We start from the raw sequence: 18355 nt of genomic DNA, 5'->3' as shown, positions 1-18355 counted from the left end.
CGGTGGACAGTTGGCTGCCTTGTTGTTGCGTCGCTCAAACGCTGGCATTATAATATATTATAAACTAAGTTGCTTTGTCACAGCCAGGCGCTGCCGGCGAAAGTATCTGAAGTGTGGCGAGCGGAGAGCCGGAAGCCCGCCAAGTGTTCGGGGCAACTTTAGAGTCGCCCTGGCCCACAGCTCTGCTGGCTGCATTTGCCGCCGGTGCGCATCAGTTCAGCTCTGATCATGACCGACGAAACAACGCCGCTTACCGAGGCCGTTGCCGGTGGCTCAGGATACGTCGTCCTGCCGCCGTATCAAGGACCGGAACGCGTTTTTCCCGGTGGTGTTTCTCCGCGCTCGCGTCGCAACAAGATGCGGCAGTTTCAGTGGTGCATGGGCATCACCTTTATGTGAGTGCGAGAACATCATATGTCGGACATCTACAGAAGTTGGGTTAAAAGTACTGAATCTAAAAAGGTGCATCGTGAAGAATTTCCAAACTAATTTTTCATAGTTTAGGGGTGGATTGACTAAATATTAACCATTTATTAAATACTTTTTTTTGTTTATCTTTAAAAGATAAATTGCCTTGTATACTAGGGATAAGTGTTTATTTAAACTGTCCATTTGACTTGGTGCCTTTAAAGGGTTGATTTAAAGAAAAATTTGTATATAGTGGAAAATCAATTGCCCAACCCCTTCCACCAGGATATTCAATACCCCATTATCAAGCCACTGTGAACGTTTAGTCGTAGCCTAACCACACCATGTTAACCACAAAGTGATTTCACTTTCCCAACCGCAGAGCGATTGTAATTACCGCCCTGTGCCTGGCCCTGGTGTACAGCGATTCCCTTGGTGGTGCGGATGGGGGTCCCAGTTTTTTCTTCGGCGTCAATGGATCGGAAATCGAGTTGCCGCCCAACCAACCTCTGCCAGACGAACCGGCGGCTTATTGGGCCCTGCAACAGGCGGCACTAGGTCACCATGATGGCGCCCAGGCGGTTAGCGCAGGGATCAAAGCTCTAGGGGATCGGGAAATACTGGAGGAAGGCTTGCAGCCTAACGAGGTGAATACGCCGGCCTTCCGACACTATCGATCCCTGAGCACGAATCCAGAGGCAAGAAAACTGGCACGACGTGGTTATGTGGAGAACCAGGCCACTCTGGATATAGCCAAGAGATTCAACTACACCAAGCAGCCAGGACGCAGCAATATCGGCTGGGGACCTAAGATAGTCCTGCCTGATCCCACGGTTCTCCGATTGGATTGCGATTTTAATGCCCGCTATAGAAGATCCACGGGGGTTTGCAACAACAAAGAACATCCCAGGACGTATGGAGCCTCCATGGTTCCTTACCGTCGCATGGTGTCTCCAGATTATGCCGACGGTATTGCAGCTCCCCGAGTTAGTCATCATGGACGCCTGCCGCCGGCTCGTCAGGTCTCCCTAAAGATCCACCGTTCCAGCTACGAGACGGACTCGAATTTCACCGTGATGCTGGCCGTTTTTGGCCAGTTCATGGACCACGACATTACAGCCACTTCACTTACCACCTCGCAGGAGGGTGAGTCCATCGATTGCTGTGTGGCTGCCACACGTGAGCAGCATCCGGAATGCTTTCCCGTGGACATCCTGCCCGACGATCCGTACTACAAGCAGTACAACATTAGTTGCATGAACTTCGTGAGGTCCGCTCCCGCGCCCACGGGAAGATTCGGTCCACGGATGCAACTGAACCAGGCCACGGCCTTCATTGATGCCTCCGTGGTGTACGGCAATCTGGAGCAGCGGCAGAATCAGCTGCGCAGTTTCATAAACGGATCTCTGCGGATGTATCTCACGGATGATGGTCGCCAGTTGCTGCCCATCTCCTCGAATCCGTCGGATGGTTGTAATCGAGTGCAGATGACCCGACTGGGAAAGTACTGCTTTGAGTCTGGCGATGATCGGGCCAATGAGAACCTGCTGCTCACATCCATGCACCTGCTGTGGGCCAGGCATCACAATTACTTGGCTCGGCAACTGCAGGAGGAAAATCCCCACTGGGAAGATGAGCAGCTTTACCAGGAGGCTCGCAAGATTCTAGGTGCCCAAATGGCGCACATCACCTACAATGAGTTTCTGCCAGTGCTGCTGGGAAGGAATCTCAGCGAGGCCAAGGGTTTGCTGCCGGCCAAGGATAATCTCGATGCTCCGGACACTTATGACCCGGAAGTGGATCCGAGTATTGCGAACTGCTTTGCAGCAGCCGCTTTCCGCTTCGCACATACGCTTCTACCGGGATTGTTTAATGTCTCGCGGGATAATAGTACTCCCGAGGCCATAGAGCTTCACAAGATGCTTTTTAATCCCTTCTCCCTCTGGGCGGAGCATGGGATTGACCACGCCCTAATGACGGCGGCCAATACGCCGGTAATGCAAGTGGATCGCTTTTTTTCGCTGGAGGTTACTCAGAAGCTTTTCGAAGGAACCGCCGAGGATAAGGTGCCTCTGTGCGGTCTGGACTTGGTCTCGCTGAACATTCAAAGGGGTCGGGACCATGGGATACCCTCGTACCCGGTCTTCCGGCGTCACTGTCGCCTTTCACCAGTGGACACGTGGGAGCAGATGTCCCAGGCCATAGACAACGCTACTTTGGAGACCATCAGGCAGATTTATGAGTAAGTAAAGTAATGATCCATTGGGTAAGCAGAACGATAACTCCTTATTTCAGATCTCCGCAGGATGTGGACGTTTACACGGGTGCTCTTAGTGAACCACCACTGGGAGGAGCAATCTTTGGTCCGCTCCTCAGCTGCATGGTATCGGATCAGTTCCTACGCCTCAAACTGGGCGACTCCCATTGGTACGAGCGGAAGATGGGGCCACAGAAGTTCACCAAAGGTTAGGGGCGATTGAAATTGACTTTTCTCTGATAAAGAACCCGTTTCTTAAAAAATAAATCTTCTTTTCCAGCCCAACTAGCGGAGATTTACAAAACCAGTCTGGCAGCCATCATCTGTCGCAATTCCGATGGTATAACCACAGTGAGAAAACACGTAATGCAGCGACTGCATGATAAAGGCAATCCCCAAGTGAACTGCCAGGATTTAGAGGGATTCAACTTCAATTTTGAGCCCTGGTCAGAGGACAAAAAACCGAGGGAACTGCACAGTACAGGAATAAGTAGGGGATCCTCTTCAGTGCGGGTAATGTCCAATAACACGGTCAAGGGAACCCATAGGACAGCCAATGTAACTCTTCATATTGATAAGGGTATCTGATTTTATAGGAGAAAGCAGTAAGTCACCTAAGAAAATACAGCTATACAGTAAGGGTGAAAATAATCCTAATGAAAAAATTCATATCATGAAAAATTAATTTAATTTATTTTTAAGCCATGAGGACAAGAAGATCGACCATTATTACAAACTAAGATTCCTACGTAAATCACCTTCGACTGTCAAGATTTATAAAATAAATGTAAATTTAACAATATTTAGTAACCGGCTTCATCATCAAAAAGCAAAACAAGTAATGCAGTCGAATTAAAAAGCTAGGTAAGTTGTACCAAGTTAATAAATTACTACTTTTTTAATGTTGATTTAAAGTATATACATTATCGATCAGAGCAATCAGTATTCTCATCAGTGTTATGTCGGACCTTTCTTAACTTTTCTTAGACCGGTCTCTAATGACAATCTAATATTTTTGAAATTGTCGGCTCGAGTTAATTACCTAAACCTTACGATTTGAGTGGAAGTAAGAAGTATTGAATTTCTTACCTTTGAGTATTGCCTTCCTCGCCGTTGATATGTATGATGCATTTTTTCAATGGTCTTAAAAAAGAGGTATTGATTTATGGTAGGATGATAGCTCATCTATAAAACAAACTAAGGAGGTGGAAAAAAAGAGCTTCCGATAAGGGTATATTAGTTTAGCAACCTCGTATCGTTAGGTATAATGTTAAACATCTCCATTTTTATGGTGCATGATGTAATTTATTTGTTTAATTCTTTGGTTAGTTAAACGAAACAAAATATTTTAGGCATTGTAAAGTTCCTTAAAAGTCCGAATTAATTCATTTTGAATGGTTGGTAACGTAAACAAGTAGTTGAAAACGGTGAAGAATCATTTAAACCGGTTGACATGTAAACAAAACATTTGAAAGCTTTGTTCGCTTAAAGTAAGAGAACTTAAATGACTCTGAAGCCTCTCCTAATCCAAGCCGAATGCTACGACGCAAGTGATTCACTAGGCATCGATCTGGGTTTCATATTCCACATAGCTGGTCAGGAGACCACTGGATCCACTGCATCCCTTACCATTAATGAGTTGGCACAGTATGCAGAGTTGCTTAAGCGCTAGCAGGATGAAGTTGATGAGACGCTGGCCGAGAACGACGGAATGACTAGATGAAGTTCTTGGAAGATGAAGTTCTTGGAACTGTATTTGTAGGAATCGCTGCGACCTGGATGGTCTTCCCAACCTGAACCGCAACTATAGTCCAACTCCCTTCATGCCTTTTGGCGAAGGTCCCAGGATTTGCATTGCTCAGCAGGTGGGACGGGTCATCAAACTGCTCCAACTTATTCAAATTTTCATATTTCATCATTCCAAAACCCAGGGTGGTTTTAAATTATTTTTTCAATCTAAAAAAAAACTTCGTTTTAATAGCAAATTTCATCATGTTAGGAAGGGAAGAGAACCGTGAACACCATTTCTGAATTCATTATCAAGAGAGCGCGTTGATACGGAAAAGCACAAATCGGCGACGAATTTGACCATTTAAATGGAAACCCAGCTCTTTGATAGTCAGTTGAGTGTAGACCTTCTTCGAGTAACGTTCATGTTAAAAATCCCATCGGTTGATCATGTTTTCGCTGGCTTTGCTGGCCCTGTCTCTGCTGACATTGGCTTGGTTCTATGTGAAGCACCATTATGAGTTCTGGGAGCGAAGAGGATTCCCGTACGACAGCCACTCCGGGATTCCATTCGGATGTCTGGACAGCTTCTGGAGGCAGGAGAAGAGCATGGGCTTGGCCATCTACGACGCGTATGTGAAGAGCAAAGAGCGCGTCTTGGGCATTTACTTGCTCTTCCGACCGGCGGTTCTGGTCAGAGATGCCGAGCTGGCACGCCGAGTGCTGGCCCAGGATTTCGCCAGCTTCCACGACCGCGGGGTGTACGTCGATGAGGAGAAGGATCCGCTGTCGGCTAATATATTTTCCCTGCGAGGTCAGAGCTGGCGGGCCATGAGGCACATGTTGTCGCCCTGCTTCACCTCCGGGAAGCTGAAGGCCATGTTCAGCACCTCCGAGGACATTGGCGACAAAATGGTGGCTTTTCTACAGAAAAAGCTGCCAGAGAAGGATTTCGAGGAGGTGGATCTCAAGAAGGTGATGCAAGACTACGCTATCGACATTATTGCCTCGACCATCTTTGGCTTGGACGTAAACAGCTTCGAAAACCCGGACAACAAGTTCCGGAGACTGGTGTCGATTGCCAGGGTCAATAATAGGTTCAATGCCTTATTCGGTATGATGATCTTCCTTTTGCCCTCGTAAGTTATACCTTAATTCGTTAAGTTTCTTTCATCTAATGGGTAACCATTTTCCTGTAGAATGGCCAAGTTCCTGTTCAGAATTGGTTTTAAAAACCCAGTCGGTCTGGCCATGCTGGAGATTGTCAAGGAAACCGTTGAGCACCGAGAGAAAAACGGAATTGTGCGCAAGGATCTGCTCCAGTTGCTTATTCAGCTAAGGAACACGGGCAAGATCGAGGAGAATGATGAGAAATCCTTCAGCATCCAGAAGACACCAGATGGTAGGTCACCTAAATGCTATTCCAAATGGTTAAAAGCTAAAAAATGTGTTATTTTCAGGTCATATCAAGGCCATTTCCTTGGAGACCATCACCGCTCAGGCGTTTATATTCTACATAGCTGGTCAGGAGACCACTGGGTCCACTGCAGCCTTTACCATCTACGAGTTGGCGCAGTATCCAGAGTTGCTGAAGCGTTTGCAGAATGAGGTGGACGAGACGCTGGAGAAGAACGACGGCAAAATCACCTACGATTCCCTGCACAAGATGGAGTTTTTGGAGCTGTGCCTGCAGGAAACCATTCGCAAGTATCCGGGTCTTCCCATCCTGAACCGTGAATGCACCCAGGACTATACTGTTCCCGACACCGACCATGTGATTCCAAAGGGAACCCCTGTTGTGATCTCTCTCCATGGTATTCACCACGACGCCGAGTACTTCCCAGATCCAGAGACCTATGATCCCGATCGGTTCTCGGAGGAGAGTCGCAACTACAATCCCACTGCCTTCATGCCATTTGGAGAGGGTCCCAGGATTTGTATTGCCCAGCGAATGGGTCGTGTTAACGCCAAACTGGCTATCATTAAAATTCTGCAGAACTTCAACGTTGAAGTGATGAGCAAACGCGAGATAGAGTTCGAAAACAGCGGTATTGCACTGATGCCCAAACATGGAGTTCGAGTTCGTCTGTCCAAGAGGGTGCCCCACTCCCACTAAACCGATGAAATACAATGGTTAAGTGGCCATAAATTCGCTTTGATTATAGTCAATCCGCTAAGTGCCATTATGGCAATAGATGAAAAAAGATAACCTTCATAAAATGTAGCCATTTGTCGTTGAATGATCAACTTATAAAACTTAGATTAATGCTTTAGGTCTTATATCAAATAGATTTAAATATTGGAAAACTGTCCTTTAATAACCACAGCCAATTGTTTTACTTTAAAAACCTATTAAAATAAAACATTTTCAAACAATGTAGTTTGTTCATACTTTTTAAACATTTTTAGGTGCAATCCATGGTTAAGGCCTCTTATCGCTATCATAAGTTTGCAATGATAGGAGAGCCCTCTGCGATTACTGATTACTAATGCCACCCAAAGATACCATAGGCTAACATATTTATAATATTTCGGCAAAAAAGAGTATGAGCTGTACAAACGGGACCGTGAAATTGGGAACACTACTAATCAGGAAAGTCTAACGATTGTAGGGGGGATATTATTAGATCGACCTAAACTAGCCATCTGCCAATATTCTAATCGTTAAACCTACACAAGTAAAATTTCCAGTCTAGACCAAGAACACAAGCCCGAAAGTGAGGTCAACAATTTTTTATTGAATGCATGCCAGTGATGTAGAATCTTTCGCACTTCGCAGAGTCATAGATAATAGCAATATGTACAATAACAAAACCAGTGTGGTAACTATCCAGTCAGTTAGTTTTCCAGTCCTCCGATCGTTGCGATTCATTTGTTCTCACGCTCCTCCAGCTGCTGCATTTCCTTCTCGTTCTGCAGCATTTTCTGCTTGTTCTTCTGACGGAAGATTTCCTTACTGGCTTCTTTGATGGCCTCGAAGATTTTCGCCTGCGACATAATTTGCTTCTGCACGTTTTCCACAGCGGGCTCCGCATTGATATCGATCAAGTCACTCAGACCCTCGGACAGGTAGTCATTGTTATAGGGCTTGTCCTCGACTTCGTTGCGTTTGAATAGTGAGAATGGGGGATACGAGGGGTACGTTCGCTTGCGTCCACATCCTGCAATGCTCCGGGGTCAACAACTTGTAGATGCATAAATTTTGTTGAATTACCTGTAAATGCGTTGCAAAAGGGTCGCTTCTCGTACTTCCACTGTATAACGCCACTGAGCTTGTGCTGAAAGAAATTAAGTGTGAAAAATTAAAATGAAATGAATGTGTTTTGACGTTTGAAATATATAAGAAATATAAAAAAATTAATGTTTAGTTACTACAAAAAAATGGGTCCATTACCATTATTTAAAGCCTGAGTGTAAGTTATGTTATTATACTATTGTTACAATGGTAATATTCTATGGAGTTACAATTTCTAAGTCTGAACATAAGTTTTATTATTATATAAAATAATCTTAAACTTAAAAAAACAATTAGAGCATTGAATTTAATTTAAAATTGTAAAGAATTCAATAATATTCAACTTTATTTTAAAAAATCATTCAGAAATTTTTATAATTTTGAGGAATACTATCTATACAAACAGTTGTTTTTTCGAAAAATTTATTAATTTATGACTGAAACCCTAAACCATTTAGCCAGGAAAAATGCAATACTAGTAGGGTCTTACTCTTTAAATTAAAATTGCTTTAAAATATTTACCATATAATTACTGCATCAATGCTTAAGCACAGCTGTACGTTATCAATGATTAATGTAGGTTAAAAATGGAGGGATTTCGAACTGGTATCGCATTTCTTTACGTAGTTACGTGGCATTCGATTAAAAATAGCTGCATAATTTCACCACAGCTTTTCACACCTTGTTTGCACCTTATGAAATAGTTAACCTAAAGATAACTCACGTTTGCCATGTTGTTGCCCTCGTTTTCCCTTTCCAGCGTGGCCTGACAGGAGATGAAACAAACCAGGAGCGCGATTAGCCGCAGGGAAATTTGGAGGGAAGTTCTCATGGCGCAGAAGGATGTCGGCGAATGGTTTCAGGAAGGATCCAGTTAGCAACCGACGCGCTTAACACTCGAAAGCCAAATGAAAGTAGCCCCAGCTCGGGCCTTGGTCAACATCTCGGCTACGCAATGTGAGACTTGTTGCTTTCAGAATGCGACAGGACCTCCAGCTGGGCGTGGAATGTATTTCGGTTGCCACTTAATAGCTTTTTGTGTTTTTCCCGACCTTTCCCAGCCGGGCCGCCCCCGCAACGCAATATTGCACTGACGGTTGAAGGATGGTCCTTGCCCTTGCAGAGGGTAATAAAACCACTGCAGATTGGATTTGAGATGGTGTTATGTTTATGTTGAATCTTTAAGCATTCTCAGCAATATTCCCCCGATTCGTTCGGTGTAGCTGCATTGGCTACATTTCGCTCGCGAGCGAACTGAGACGCGTGGCTATTTATAAAGACCCGATCCGAAATATCCGAAAACCCACTCACAGATCGCTCATTCGCCGCAGAGTGTGCATTTTCCGAAAGTTTTCCCCACACTTCCACAGGACTTTTCCGAATAAACAGAGGCAATTTCGAGTCGATTCTCTAGAGAAACGGTTCGCGTGCTACTCGATCTCCGGAGTTCGATGAAAAGTTCTACAAAAGTTGCATGATCTGGAAAATAAATAGCCAACTATTCATCTCCGGAATTTCGAATAAACAAAACGCACCGCCGCCAAGAGATATTATTTGTGCCCTAGTTGAGTTTTGACTTTTGTTTCTTTGGCTTTCCCACGAATCGGTGTCGAAAGTGAAGGAATTTCTGTGTCACTTCTACTAAAATAGCATGTGAGTAATTTGGAACCTATAAATTATGCAAATTAATGACAGTACCAAACATTTAATTTGATTATAAAGACCATAATTCCGTCAGCTGGGGGCGGGAGAAAACTCGGAAAATCGTTTATATCACATTGCATGCAATTTCGTGTTGCCAGTGAGAATCTTCTGTACCTTGTTTTTGTCTACGTAAAGTAAAAACCTAAAAATACCACGGCTATTTTGAGTTTTCCTCAGTTTTACTGTCACACTTCGGTTTGACAACTTTTCCTCTGTCCTGTCTCTACCAATTGAGTCGCCGGCAACCGCTTTTCCCATTCTTTTTCGTTGATTTTGTTAATTAATCGCGAGCACCGCTAAATACATTTCCGCTTCTTTGTTTATATGAAACATCGAATTCCTCGCATATTTCCCTAGCCGAAATTGTAAACATTTCATCTCGCTTGAGCGGTAATTGGTGCTGAAATTACAACATTATCGCGAGCAGGTCGTAAAAAATAATTTCGAATAAAAAGTGAAAAGCCCTGCAATTTTATGGCCCTGCCGAGTGACGCTGCTGGTGCAGCCAACGCTTGTTGTGGCCGCATATGCGCACATTCCTTTATTTTTAAGTATAAAATTGATTTCATTATTATAATTTCCTCACTTCTCTATAAATAGACCAAAGATGTCAGAGCCCGCAGCCCAACAACAGCAGCCGCAGAACGGCAAGGAGCGCTCCAAGTCCACGGAGGAAAAGGAAGTCCCACGCGAACCGGCGCTGGTCCTCAAAGACATTGACGTAAGTCCAGAAAAGCGGAAAAAATTTGAACTCAAAATTGTAAAACTATACATGCAACTAAAAGCCTAACTAAAATGAGGGATAAAAATAAATTGAGTTTATTAAACATTGCAGACAATAGTTTCAAATGAGGTACTATTTTACAAATGATAGTGCTATTATAATAGAACATTTTATTATATTTCTAGTTCGATTTCAACATATAAAAATTATTTATTAAAATTTTTGTGTGTGCGGATGACATGCAAATTTTCAGAGAGCTCAGTTTAATGTAAAAGCGAAATTATGCTCGAAAAATTCTACTCAAAATTCACAAAAATTATTTCACGCCTGGCCATTTTAAGATGGAACAAATAATAACAATTTTTTTTGCATATAGACAGACACAAACTTGGCTATTTGTTTGTAAACAAAAATGTGCTTTAATCGAACTACACTTTTCAAAATATGGAAACGTGATTAATCAATGGAATTTTCAACTTATAAACATCCAATAAAATAAATTACTATCTTTGGCGACACAGATAAAGACTGAACTAGAGAGCCTGGTGAAACTGCTGGACGGCAAGATCTACAAGGAGGAGGAGGTGGCCATGGAGGAGCTGCATCAGTATTTGATCGAGGACGACGGCTCCTGGGCGCTGGGCGACAACTTCCTGGTCTTCGTCCAGCGGGTTCTGCGTGACAATCAGGCCTTCTCCCCGGACACACGGATACACCTGATCCGCACCCTGGCCTATGCGGCGCTCAAGGACGACGTGATCATTATTCTGCACCAGGATCGCAGGGATCACACACTGATGAACTACGCCCAGGACATTGACAAGCAGACGCCCGAGGAGCAACAGGCCTGGGCCATGTTTGTGAGTATAAATCTCTAAGATATAGTTGCTTTTCCAGCTCCTCATGTTTTTACATATATCTAGATGTGCAACCTATTCGAGAACCTGGGGCCCTCCGAATGGCTGCTGTACATTTCCGAGTGGGAATACAATGGCCAGACCATCTCCAACATACGAGTGACCACCAAGGTGGCCGTCCACTGCATCCTGTCCAACTGCCCGCAGCTGAAAAACATTGGCAGCATGATCCTCTACAACATCGCTATCAAGGAAGTCAAGACTGTGGTAAGTGGGTTCTAAACTACCATAAATGACATATCCTAAGGATATACCTCGCAATAGGTCTTCGATGACATTGCCGTGGAGCTGGCCATGGCCATTCTGCAGTTCTTCCAGAGCAGCCCCAACGAGGACCAGATCTTCCGCACATTGAAGGCCCTCGCCCGTTTCCTCGAGGTATTGACCCACATTCAGCTTGGCCCAAATAGACAGCTGTCAAACTATCGCAAATTTTCCCATTTTTCAGGTCTCGCAAGACGTGCCGATGATCATTCAAATGATTGGACCGCATCCAAAACAATTCGCCGGCAAGAGCGAGCGCGTGGATGAGCTGATAAAGATCATTAGTCGCAAGGTGCCCGCCTAAGGGAGACTGTTTCCAAGAAAAGAAAAACCATAACCATAGTTGCCCTTTTTCTAATATATAATACTCTAGACCCTCACTTTTGTAAAGCATTTTAGCGACTCAATAAACATTTGTACCCCCTAAGAAGGCCAACTACATGGCGGCGTCTCCGCAGCAGAGTTTCAGGAAGGGGAATCCGTTGCCTCCACTGGCGCGAAGTTGCAGCCAGTGCTTCTGGTTGGAGACGAACATCTCCGAGGGCAGCTGGGTGTCCTGGGCGGAGGTGTCCTCTGCAAAAGCCATACAAATCCTTACTAGAAAGAATCTAATTCCTTATTAAGGAAGTAAAAACTTACGCGCCTTCTTGTCGAACTTGGGCGACTGCGTTATGGAGATCACATCCTCCGGCTTGCGGAGCAGTATCTTGCCCACGCCCTTGCACATGCGCAGCACCTCGTGGTTGCTCAGCTTCTCCAGCTGCTCCTCATCCAGCAAGGTGCAGGCCAGGATCCACTCGCGCACATCATCGAAGTCATTCAGCAATCGAACTGCTCCATTCACGCTGAAACGGATGCGTTTCTGGTAGATGAAGTCCAGCCAGGCCTCGCAGATGAGCTTCAGGATCAGCTTGAGGATGACAATGTCCTTGGTGGCTCGTATGGTGGGCAGATAGATCTCGTCCAGCACATAGCCCACGTAGAGGCTCTTCTCGTCGTTGTTGTACAACTCGCGCTGCCAGAAGTTGGCGGCGGGAAAGCAGAGCGTAAAGTTGGCCAGGCTGAGGACCCGGCAAACTGCTGACAGGATCTGAACACACTCGTCGGTGGTTTTCTAGGAAGTAAAAGGTAAGATGTTACTATAAAATCTATAAAATTTTAAAGATGATAAAGTCTAAGGAAATCCATACCCTTTAAAAACCACAACATGTAATGGATCTTATAGTTATTAGAGCCCTCGAGAAACACCCACCTTAAGCTTGTCTATATTGGCGTTGACCTCGGCGATGAGCTTGGTCCGCAGGGCCACACAGACCAGCATCAGGATATCGCTGAGGTCGGCAGTGAGTTTCGGCAGTTGAAAGGTAATGAAGACATTCAGGCACAGCTTGACATCGTGCTCCAGGATCTGAAAAAAGCGGTCCATTTTCCACTCGCAGCAAAGCAGCTTGGCTTGCTCAGTGACCCATAAACGCATCGAGTGCACCGAATGATCTGGAAAAAGTAAACCAAAAATTAAAGAATGGAATTCCGATATTAAACCCACCCCAGTTTTACCGAGCCTATGTAGTATGGGTATCTGCTCGGCCACCGGCAGCAAGCTGGAATTATTGTGCGCCTCCAGATTGGAGAAGTATTGGTTACTCAGGTTTACTAGGTTGGCGAAAATACTAATCCATACGGTGCCGGTTGGGGTTCCAAATTCCTAAGATAAAAGTAGGAATTGAAGCATATGAGATTTAATATAAAGGTATTACATTTTTGGGGCAATCGCGGTACTGCTCTGCTACCACATTCACCAAGCGACTGGTGTTATTTGAAGATATAAGAGTGAGGCGGAAGAGCTGATCCCAAATATTGTTGCAAACGAATCCTGTAAGGATTTCACCAATTCCACGAAGTGTTGAGAAAACGGGCTCGGGGATGTCTAAAGGAAATATTCAATCATTGATTAAATTGGTAATTTAGGATTGGAATAATAATATATATTATATTATTATTTTTTCTCACCGTTCACACTTTGATGATAGAGCCAGCTGCGTATGGAGTCGATATGGGTGAGGCGATAACAGGACACTGGGTTGTCTATCCACCAGAGCAGTATGTGGTCCAAAATAATGCCCACATAGGACCAAAGCAATCGCAAACCCTTGACGATGTAAACATTCATGTCTACAGGCCCTTTTTTGCCATTATCTGGAAGATAGGAAAAACAATAGATCAATTTAGGAATCCTGATAGTGCTCCTAAGGAACACACCGAAAATGGTAGGACTAATTTCCGTGGCCTTGGCTATCAACTGGGCTATGAAGACCCGCTCCTTCTGCAGGAAGCTCTCCGTGTGCTTGCAGCGCAGGCTCTGGTGGTCATGATCCTGGACCTGGAGACTGGCATCCGCCATCTGCATCTGCATGGACTTGTAGTCCTGGGCGGAGTCGCAATACGGTTGGTAATCGCCGGCGGCAAAGGATATGTTTAGGGTGCGCAGAATCTCCAGGCTGGAGGAGGTGGACTCCAGGTTCTGCTGCTCCCGCCAGGCATCCTGCTCGCCCATATTAAAGAGACCAAAAACCAGATCCAGAGCATTCTGCTCCACCCGGGTCTGGGCCACTAACTAATGGAGATAAGTTCGTTTAAAATGAGTTTGAAGTGAAATATAAAGGATCCTTGCCTGCAGAACGTAGCCGAAGTCAATGGGCTTCAGAGCCAGGAGCAGGGCAGGATACATATTGCTGCAGACATTGGCGGGCATTTCCTCTTTCCTCTTGCCGCCCAACTTGGGTTCCTCCTCCGCTGGCTCCTCCTCACCTGGTTGACTATCCACTTCCGCAGGAACCAGGGGTTTTTCTACCTTCCGGCACTTGTTGTACAACTGGGTGATGTGCAGCGCCCAGTTCAGCCACATCTCCGATTGCATTGACTTGCGGAGCAGGAAACTCAACTGAAAGGGGGTTAAGATCAATATAAACCCGGGATTGGATAACGCTATACCCACAGTCCGCTTGAGGACAAAGGTGAGCTGGCAGAAACGTCTGTCATTGAGATCCATAATCAAATGGAACTTCTTCATCAGCAGCTGGTTGTAGGGACTCCTCTTGATCTTCTTCGAGAGCGACTGGAAGTCGGCATTTTTGGTCTCGTCCTTGAGGTTCCAGTACTGCTCAACCACCCGCTCGCACTCCTCCAAAATGGTGTCCTAAGGGGGTTTTAATTAATTAAAATCCTACTCACATCTGAGAGCCTCAACTTACATGTTCGCTGAATATCGCCGAGTTGACATCGATCACTATGCGCTTGGTAATCCGCCGCAGCTCCAGGCCCAATTTGCCGATTTCCGCGAACGTGTGCATCGGCTGGGATTTGTTGCGGCAGTACCACTTCGGGGTGGTGCTCATTTTCGGTGGGGCCTGTCCGCCGGCGGCGGAACGACGGCTACCCCTGCTCCCCGGGCTCCCTAACTCAACCTGTTTCTAGACAAATCGCTTTTTAATTATAGTGTCTCCCAGGCACGCATCCCTATATCCGTCGACCCGCGTCTTTCCTACTGCCCGTAGAGCCTGGCGAATGCAAATTTTCCGACTGTTGGATCGATGCCAGGTCTCGTGACCCCCGCAGCCAGGCAACGCACGCATCTGACAGCGGGTGGAGGTCCCAAGAGCCAGGATTTGATGGGGGGCGGCGAGGCCCTGGGCTCCTGGCACCCATGTGAGCCCTTTGAACATCATCGATAGACACGCATTCGTCAGGCTGTCCTCTAAGCAAATGGGTTATGGGGTCGGGTTGGTTTCGGAAAACCCAAAGCAGTTACTAAAGTAAACTAATACTAGCCGGTTATGCTTCGCAAACTTCTTTATAACTTGTATGGAGAAAGTTAAATGATAATTACTTTGGAAAGAAAGTTAACTTGGCAGCACTCTTAGAAAAAATACTTACGATTATAGTTTCCCCGACAGAGAAGGTGTTTCACTACTCGTACACGTAATTTCGTAAGACTTTCATCAATCTCTTTCCCAGATTAAACCTTATGTATAGAATTTTAAAAATTTTATTCATAACAATTGCCACTTCTGCATAGACTAACAAATTTCTTTCTAAGCAGCGAAGAAGATTAAAACTAAAACCAGATAATTTTGGAACATCATTCGAAATTAGCTAGGCCTGACTGTCCCCAACTAAGGCAATAGCACCGTCTAGAACCTGGACTTGGCGCGTACGGGGTGGTTTAACCTCCGTGGTGTTGATAAGAAAAGCCTTAGCGATCCAGGAGCAGACCAGCAGGATTATGATGAAGACATGGGTCACCAGAAGATGGTCCAACGATTGGCGCACCTCCTGCCAGGAGCCTCGATTGTTCACAAAGTAGCAGAAGTAGAGGCTCATGGTGTCGTTCATGAGGAACAGGCAGATAAAGATGGACCGGGTATTTTTGCGACCGAAGGCTACCAGAGCGTAAATGCTCGACATAACGATAATTGATGGAATGAATATCTTAAGCAGGATAAAGGCCGCAATCATGTGGAGCTGGAACTGGGGGAAGAAGAGTCGCGAGGTGATGGGTTTGAAGGTAAAGTTGAAGAACCAGTGGCCGGTTCCGAAGGACACGTAGAAATACAGCAAAATGAGAGCCGCATAGCGATAGGACAGCCTCAGGTGCTCCAATGGACTCAACGTCCTCACATTTTGGGGCTCCTCTTCCACTTGGTTCCCGTCCTGATCCCCATCTTCATCCCTATTCCTATCCTTGATCTCCACCGCTGTGTTGCTCTCTTCATAAAGTTCGAGGCCCAGCACAAACTCGGTTACCATGATCTGGACAAAGAGCGAGGCCATCGATATGGTTAGCATAAGGTGTACCGTGAGCATATTGAAAATGATCAGCTCTAGGCGACGCTTTAGATCCTTTGTCCCACTATAAGGAATTGATAGGAAGGCAAAGGCCAGGTACGACCAACAGGCCGCATAAACATAGGTGCAGACTGGCTGATCCGTATCCCACAGATAGATTCCGTATGCTGATGCCAGCATTGCAGCAATGTTGATGATCCAAACACGTTTCGCATGGTGATGCCTTAGGATAAGGGGACGTACCACGGATAGCACCATACTGAAGTACACCACGTGGATTTTGTTCACGTAATCTCCTACAGCATCGGTAAGGAAATCCAAACTTGAGTTCTGCTTCACCACCAAGATACCACTGAGCAGGATCACGAGGGCCAGCCAGAAAAAGAATTTCAGGGAGGGCCTGAAGAAGGCCCTTCGGTTGTTGAGGCAAACCAGCAGGAAGTAGAGCAGTCCAATGTGGGTGTTGTGGAAGGCCATCAATATCAAGAGGCCAGCGGGCACAACGATCCCCACCAGATGAAGGATGGCGAACTGGAATATAACGCCATTACCTCTTAGAGGACGTTCGGCCACGGCTATGATGAGGATTCCAAAGGGCAGCAACAGGTAGAAAGCCGTCAGGTAGGGCACCCTCTGCAGAATCATCAACTCCAGGAGCAACAAACATCCCAAGGCCATCAGCAGAGTGCTCCATGATAGAAATCCCCTACGTGCCGATCGCGGTTGGGTGGACTCCCGTGTGAATTGCACCAGCAGAAGGTAAAACCACAAAAAGTACGAGGCAGTGGTGGCCACCAGAAGGGGAAAGTGATAATACCCATGATAGTACTCCAAGCATTCCTGAGCCAGCTTGGCTATCTTCTGGGAGATCTTCAGAGCCTGCTCGTATTGTTTCTCTGCGACTAGAAATTGTATCCTAAGCGGATATCCATCAATCTGCGCCGAGTCCAGGCCCTCAAATTTGGGAAGGCACAGATACAGGATGCCGTCCTCATGGCGCTTTATCAGAATCCTGGCCTGCGCCAGTAGTTGCATGGCATTCAAGTGGAGGGCTTGCAGTTCGTACTGAATGCTGGTATTCAGGAATCCCAAGGGCAACAGGGCTATGTTGTTCATCGGAGGTGGAAGCCCAATCAAAGCGGACATTAGAGGCGCCAGTTGTATTTGCTCCAACTGGTAAAGAGGTAGAGTAAGACCCTCGTTATTGGCAGTAAAGTTCTGACCGGGATCGGGGGCCACGTCCTTAACACCAGATCCCCATAGGATGAAGGGCGTTTCCACCTCGCGATCTCCGCCACCGCCATGCTGACCTAAAATATAAGGTTTCGTCGGTAAAGGTAAACAACTGGCTTACTCAAAGATCTAGCCCACCCGCATCATTCATGCCATGATCCGCTGTCACCAGATAAGCCGTGCGACTGTCGTTGAAAACGCTCTCGAAGAGCTCGTAGGTCTGCCGGATGCCGCGTTGGGTGAAGTTCAGCTTTTCCTCGAAATTCGAGCCGTACGGTGTGTGGGCGTGGCCAGCAAGGTCGATATCTGCCAGATACACAAAGAACACCACAGATGTGGCATTTCGCAATGGTCGCACATTCTCCTCCGTGGTTAGGAAGTTGCGCACCCTGTTGAAAATCCACTCATCCAGCCGAAGTCTTCCCGATATGTCCGACCTGGCGAAGGTTTCAAAGCGCAGAGGAGCACCACCGGTGGGCAGGTGGGTGAACACTTTGGCAACCACATCCTGAGTCCAGCCAATGGCGTTCCTGCTGCGATTGAAGACGGTATCAAAAGTAGAAGGATTCCAGCCAAAGTTTGTTAGTGCTGCGGCGGGGTCTTCATTAAATCCCCCAAAGATGGCGATATGTCCGGGTCTGGTCACCGTCGGCGGACAGGCACGCGAGATGCCCAGCAAGCCGTGGCTGATGAACAGCTCCCGCAGATCCGGAACTGAACTGCAGTTATTCGCCAAGACAGACTCCGCCCTCAGACCATCCACCACAAAAACCACCAGTCGATCCGCCGGCGGTTCCAAGCCCAGTTCGCGCAGTGTACTTAGTGGTTTAAGATCCGACAACACGGTCGATTGGAAGTAGATGCTCAGGATGGAGCCCAGCAGCAGGAGATGCACCACCAAGGCCTGAACACTCCACATCTCTACAACATGTATGTAAACTGATTGAAATAAAAAATGTGTATCCAAGCTATTACTTGAATTAAATTTCCCAGGTTGTCTTACACTCCGAACCTAAAAATATACTCTTCCAACTTTAAAA

General features: G+C 46.1%; 6 protein-coding genes across 8 annotated transcripts; 3 read left to right on the top strand and 3 right to left on the bottom strand.

The window, feature by feature from the left end:
- The first annotated feature begins 228 nt into the window (after positions 1–228).
- On the top strand, positions 229–3457 carry LOC108031187 (chorion peroxidase). 2 transcript variants are annotated; one of them, XM_017104406.1, is made up of 4 exons: positions 229–395; positions 791–2650; positions 2704–2873; positions 2946–3457. In XM_017104406.1, exons 1-4 carry the CDS (start codon positions 229–231, stop codon positions 3251–3253), a joined length of 2505 nt encoding a protein of 834 aa, XP_016959895.1. In that variant the 3' UTR covers positions 3254–3457. The 2 variants fall into 2 exon arrangements, with proteins under 2 accessions (XP_016959895.1, XP_016959897.1); XM_017104408.3 differs by having other exon boundaries at positions 243–462.
- Positions 3458–4646: 1189 nt separating this feature from the next.
- Positions 4647–6797, top strand: LOC108032144 (probable cytochrome P450 6d4). The gene is made up of 3 exons (XM_017105984.3): positions 4647–5532; positions 5593–5795; positions 5854–6797. Exons 1-3 carry the CDS (start codon positions 4844–4846, stop codon positions 6507–6509), a joined length of 1548 nt encoding a protein of 515 aa, XP_016961473.1. The 5' UTR covers positions 4647–4843; the 3' UTR covers positions 6510–6797.
- A 314-nt stretch (positions 6798–7111) lies between these two features.
- On the bottom strand, positions 7112–8905 carry LOC108031210 (cardioactive peptide). The gene is made up of 3 exons (XM_017104445.3): positions 8353–8905; positions 7608–7671; positions 7112–7554 (listed from the first exon to the last, which is right to left on the bottom strand). The coding sequence occupies exons 1-3, from the start codon at positions 8458–8460 to the stop codon at positions 7262–7264; spliced, it is 465 nt and encodes a 154-aa protein (XP_016959934.1). The 5' UTR covers positions 8461–8905; the 3' UTR covers positions 7112–7261.
- Positions 8906–8981: 76 nt separating this feature from the next.
- On the top strand, positions 8982–11667 carry LOC108032132 (uncharacterized). The gene is made up of 6 exons (XM_017105966.3): positions 8982–9281; positions 9933–10053; positions 10578–10916; positions 10980–11180; positions 11238–11351; positions 11422–11667. The coding sequence occupies exons 2-6, from the start codon at positions 9940–9942 to the stop codon at positions 11539–11541; spliced, it is 888 nt and encodes a 295-aa protein (XP_016961455.1). The 5' UTR covers positions 8982–9281; positions 9933–9939; the 3' UTR covers positions 11542–11667.
- Positions 11668–11672: 5 nt separating this feature from the next.
- Positions 11673–14675, bottom strand: LOC108032133 (uncharacterized). The gene is made up of 10 exons (XM_017105967.3): positions 14489–14675; positions 14233–14433; positions 13909–14178; positions 13497–13851; positions 13248–13433; positions 12995–13164; positions 12795–12942; positions 12490–12731; positions 11877–12351; positions 11673–11810 (listed from the first exon to the last, which is right to left on the bottom strand). The coding sequence occupies exons 1-10, from the start codon at positions 14630–14632 to the stop codon at positions 11674–11676; spliced, it is 2328 nt and encodes a 775-aa protein (XP_016961456.1). The 5' UTR covers positions 14633–14675; the 3' UTR covers position 11673.
- A 591-nt stretch (positions 14676–15266) lies between these two features.
- Positions 15267–18336, bottom strand: LOC108032256 (uncharacterized). Of its 2 annotated transcripts, XM_050888418.1 has the most exons (3): positions 18291–18308; positions 17454–18236; positions 15267–17392 (listed from the first exon to the last, which is right to left on the bottom strand). In XM_050888418.1, the coding sequence occupies exons 2-3, from the start codon at positions 18232–18234 to the stop codon at positions 15390–15392; spliced, it is 2784 nt and encodes a 927-aa protein (XP_050744375.1). In that variant the 5' UTR covers positions 18235–18236; positions 18291–18308; the 3' UTR covers positions 15267–15389. The 2 variants fall into 2 exon arrangements, with proteins under 2 accessions (XP_050744375.1, XP_016961609.1); XM_017106120.3 differs by having other exon boundaries at positions 17454–18336.
- Between the last annotated feature and the right edge of the window lie 19 nt (positions 18337–18355).

This window comes from Drosophila biarmipes, chromosome 3R, assembly GCF_025231255.1.
Source record: "Drosophila biarmipes strain raj3 chromosome 3R, RU_DBia_V1.1, whole genome shotgun sequence".
Classification (NCBI taxonomy): domain Eukaryota; kingdom Metazoa; phylum Arthropoda; class Insecta; order Diptera; family Drosophilidae; genus Drosophila; species Drosophila biarmipes.
Note: the sequence above shows the minus strand (reverse complement) of the source record. Positions and strands in the feature narration are given on the sequence as shown.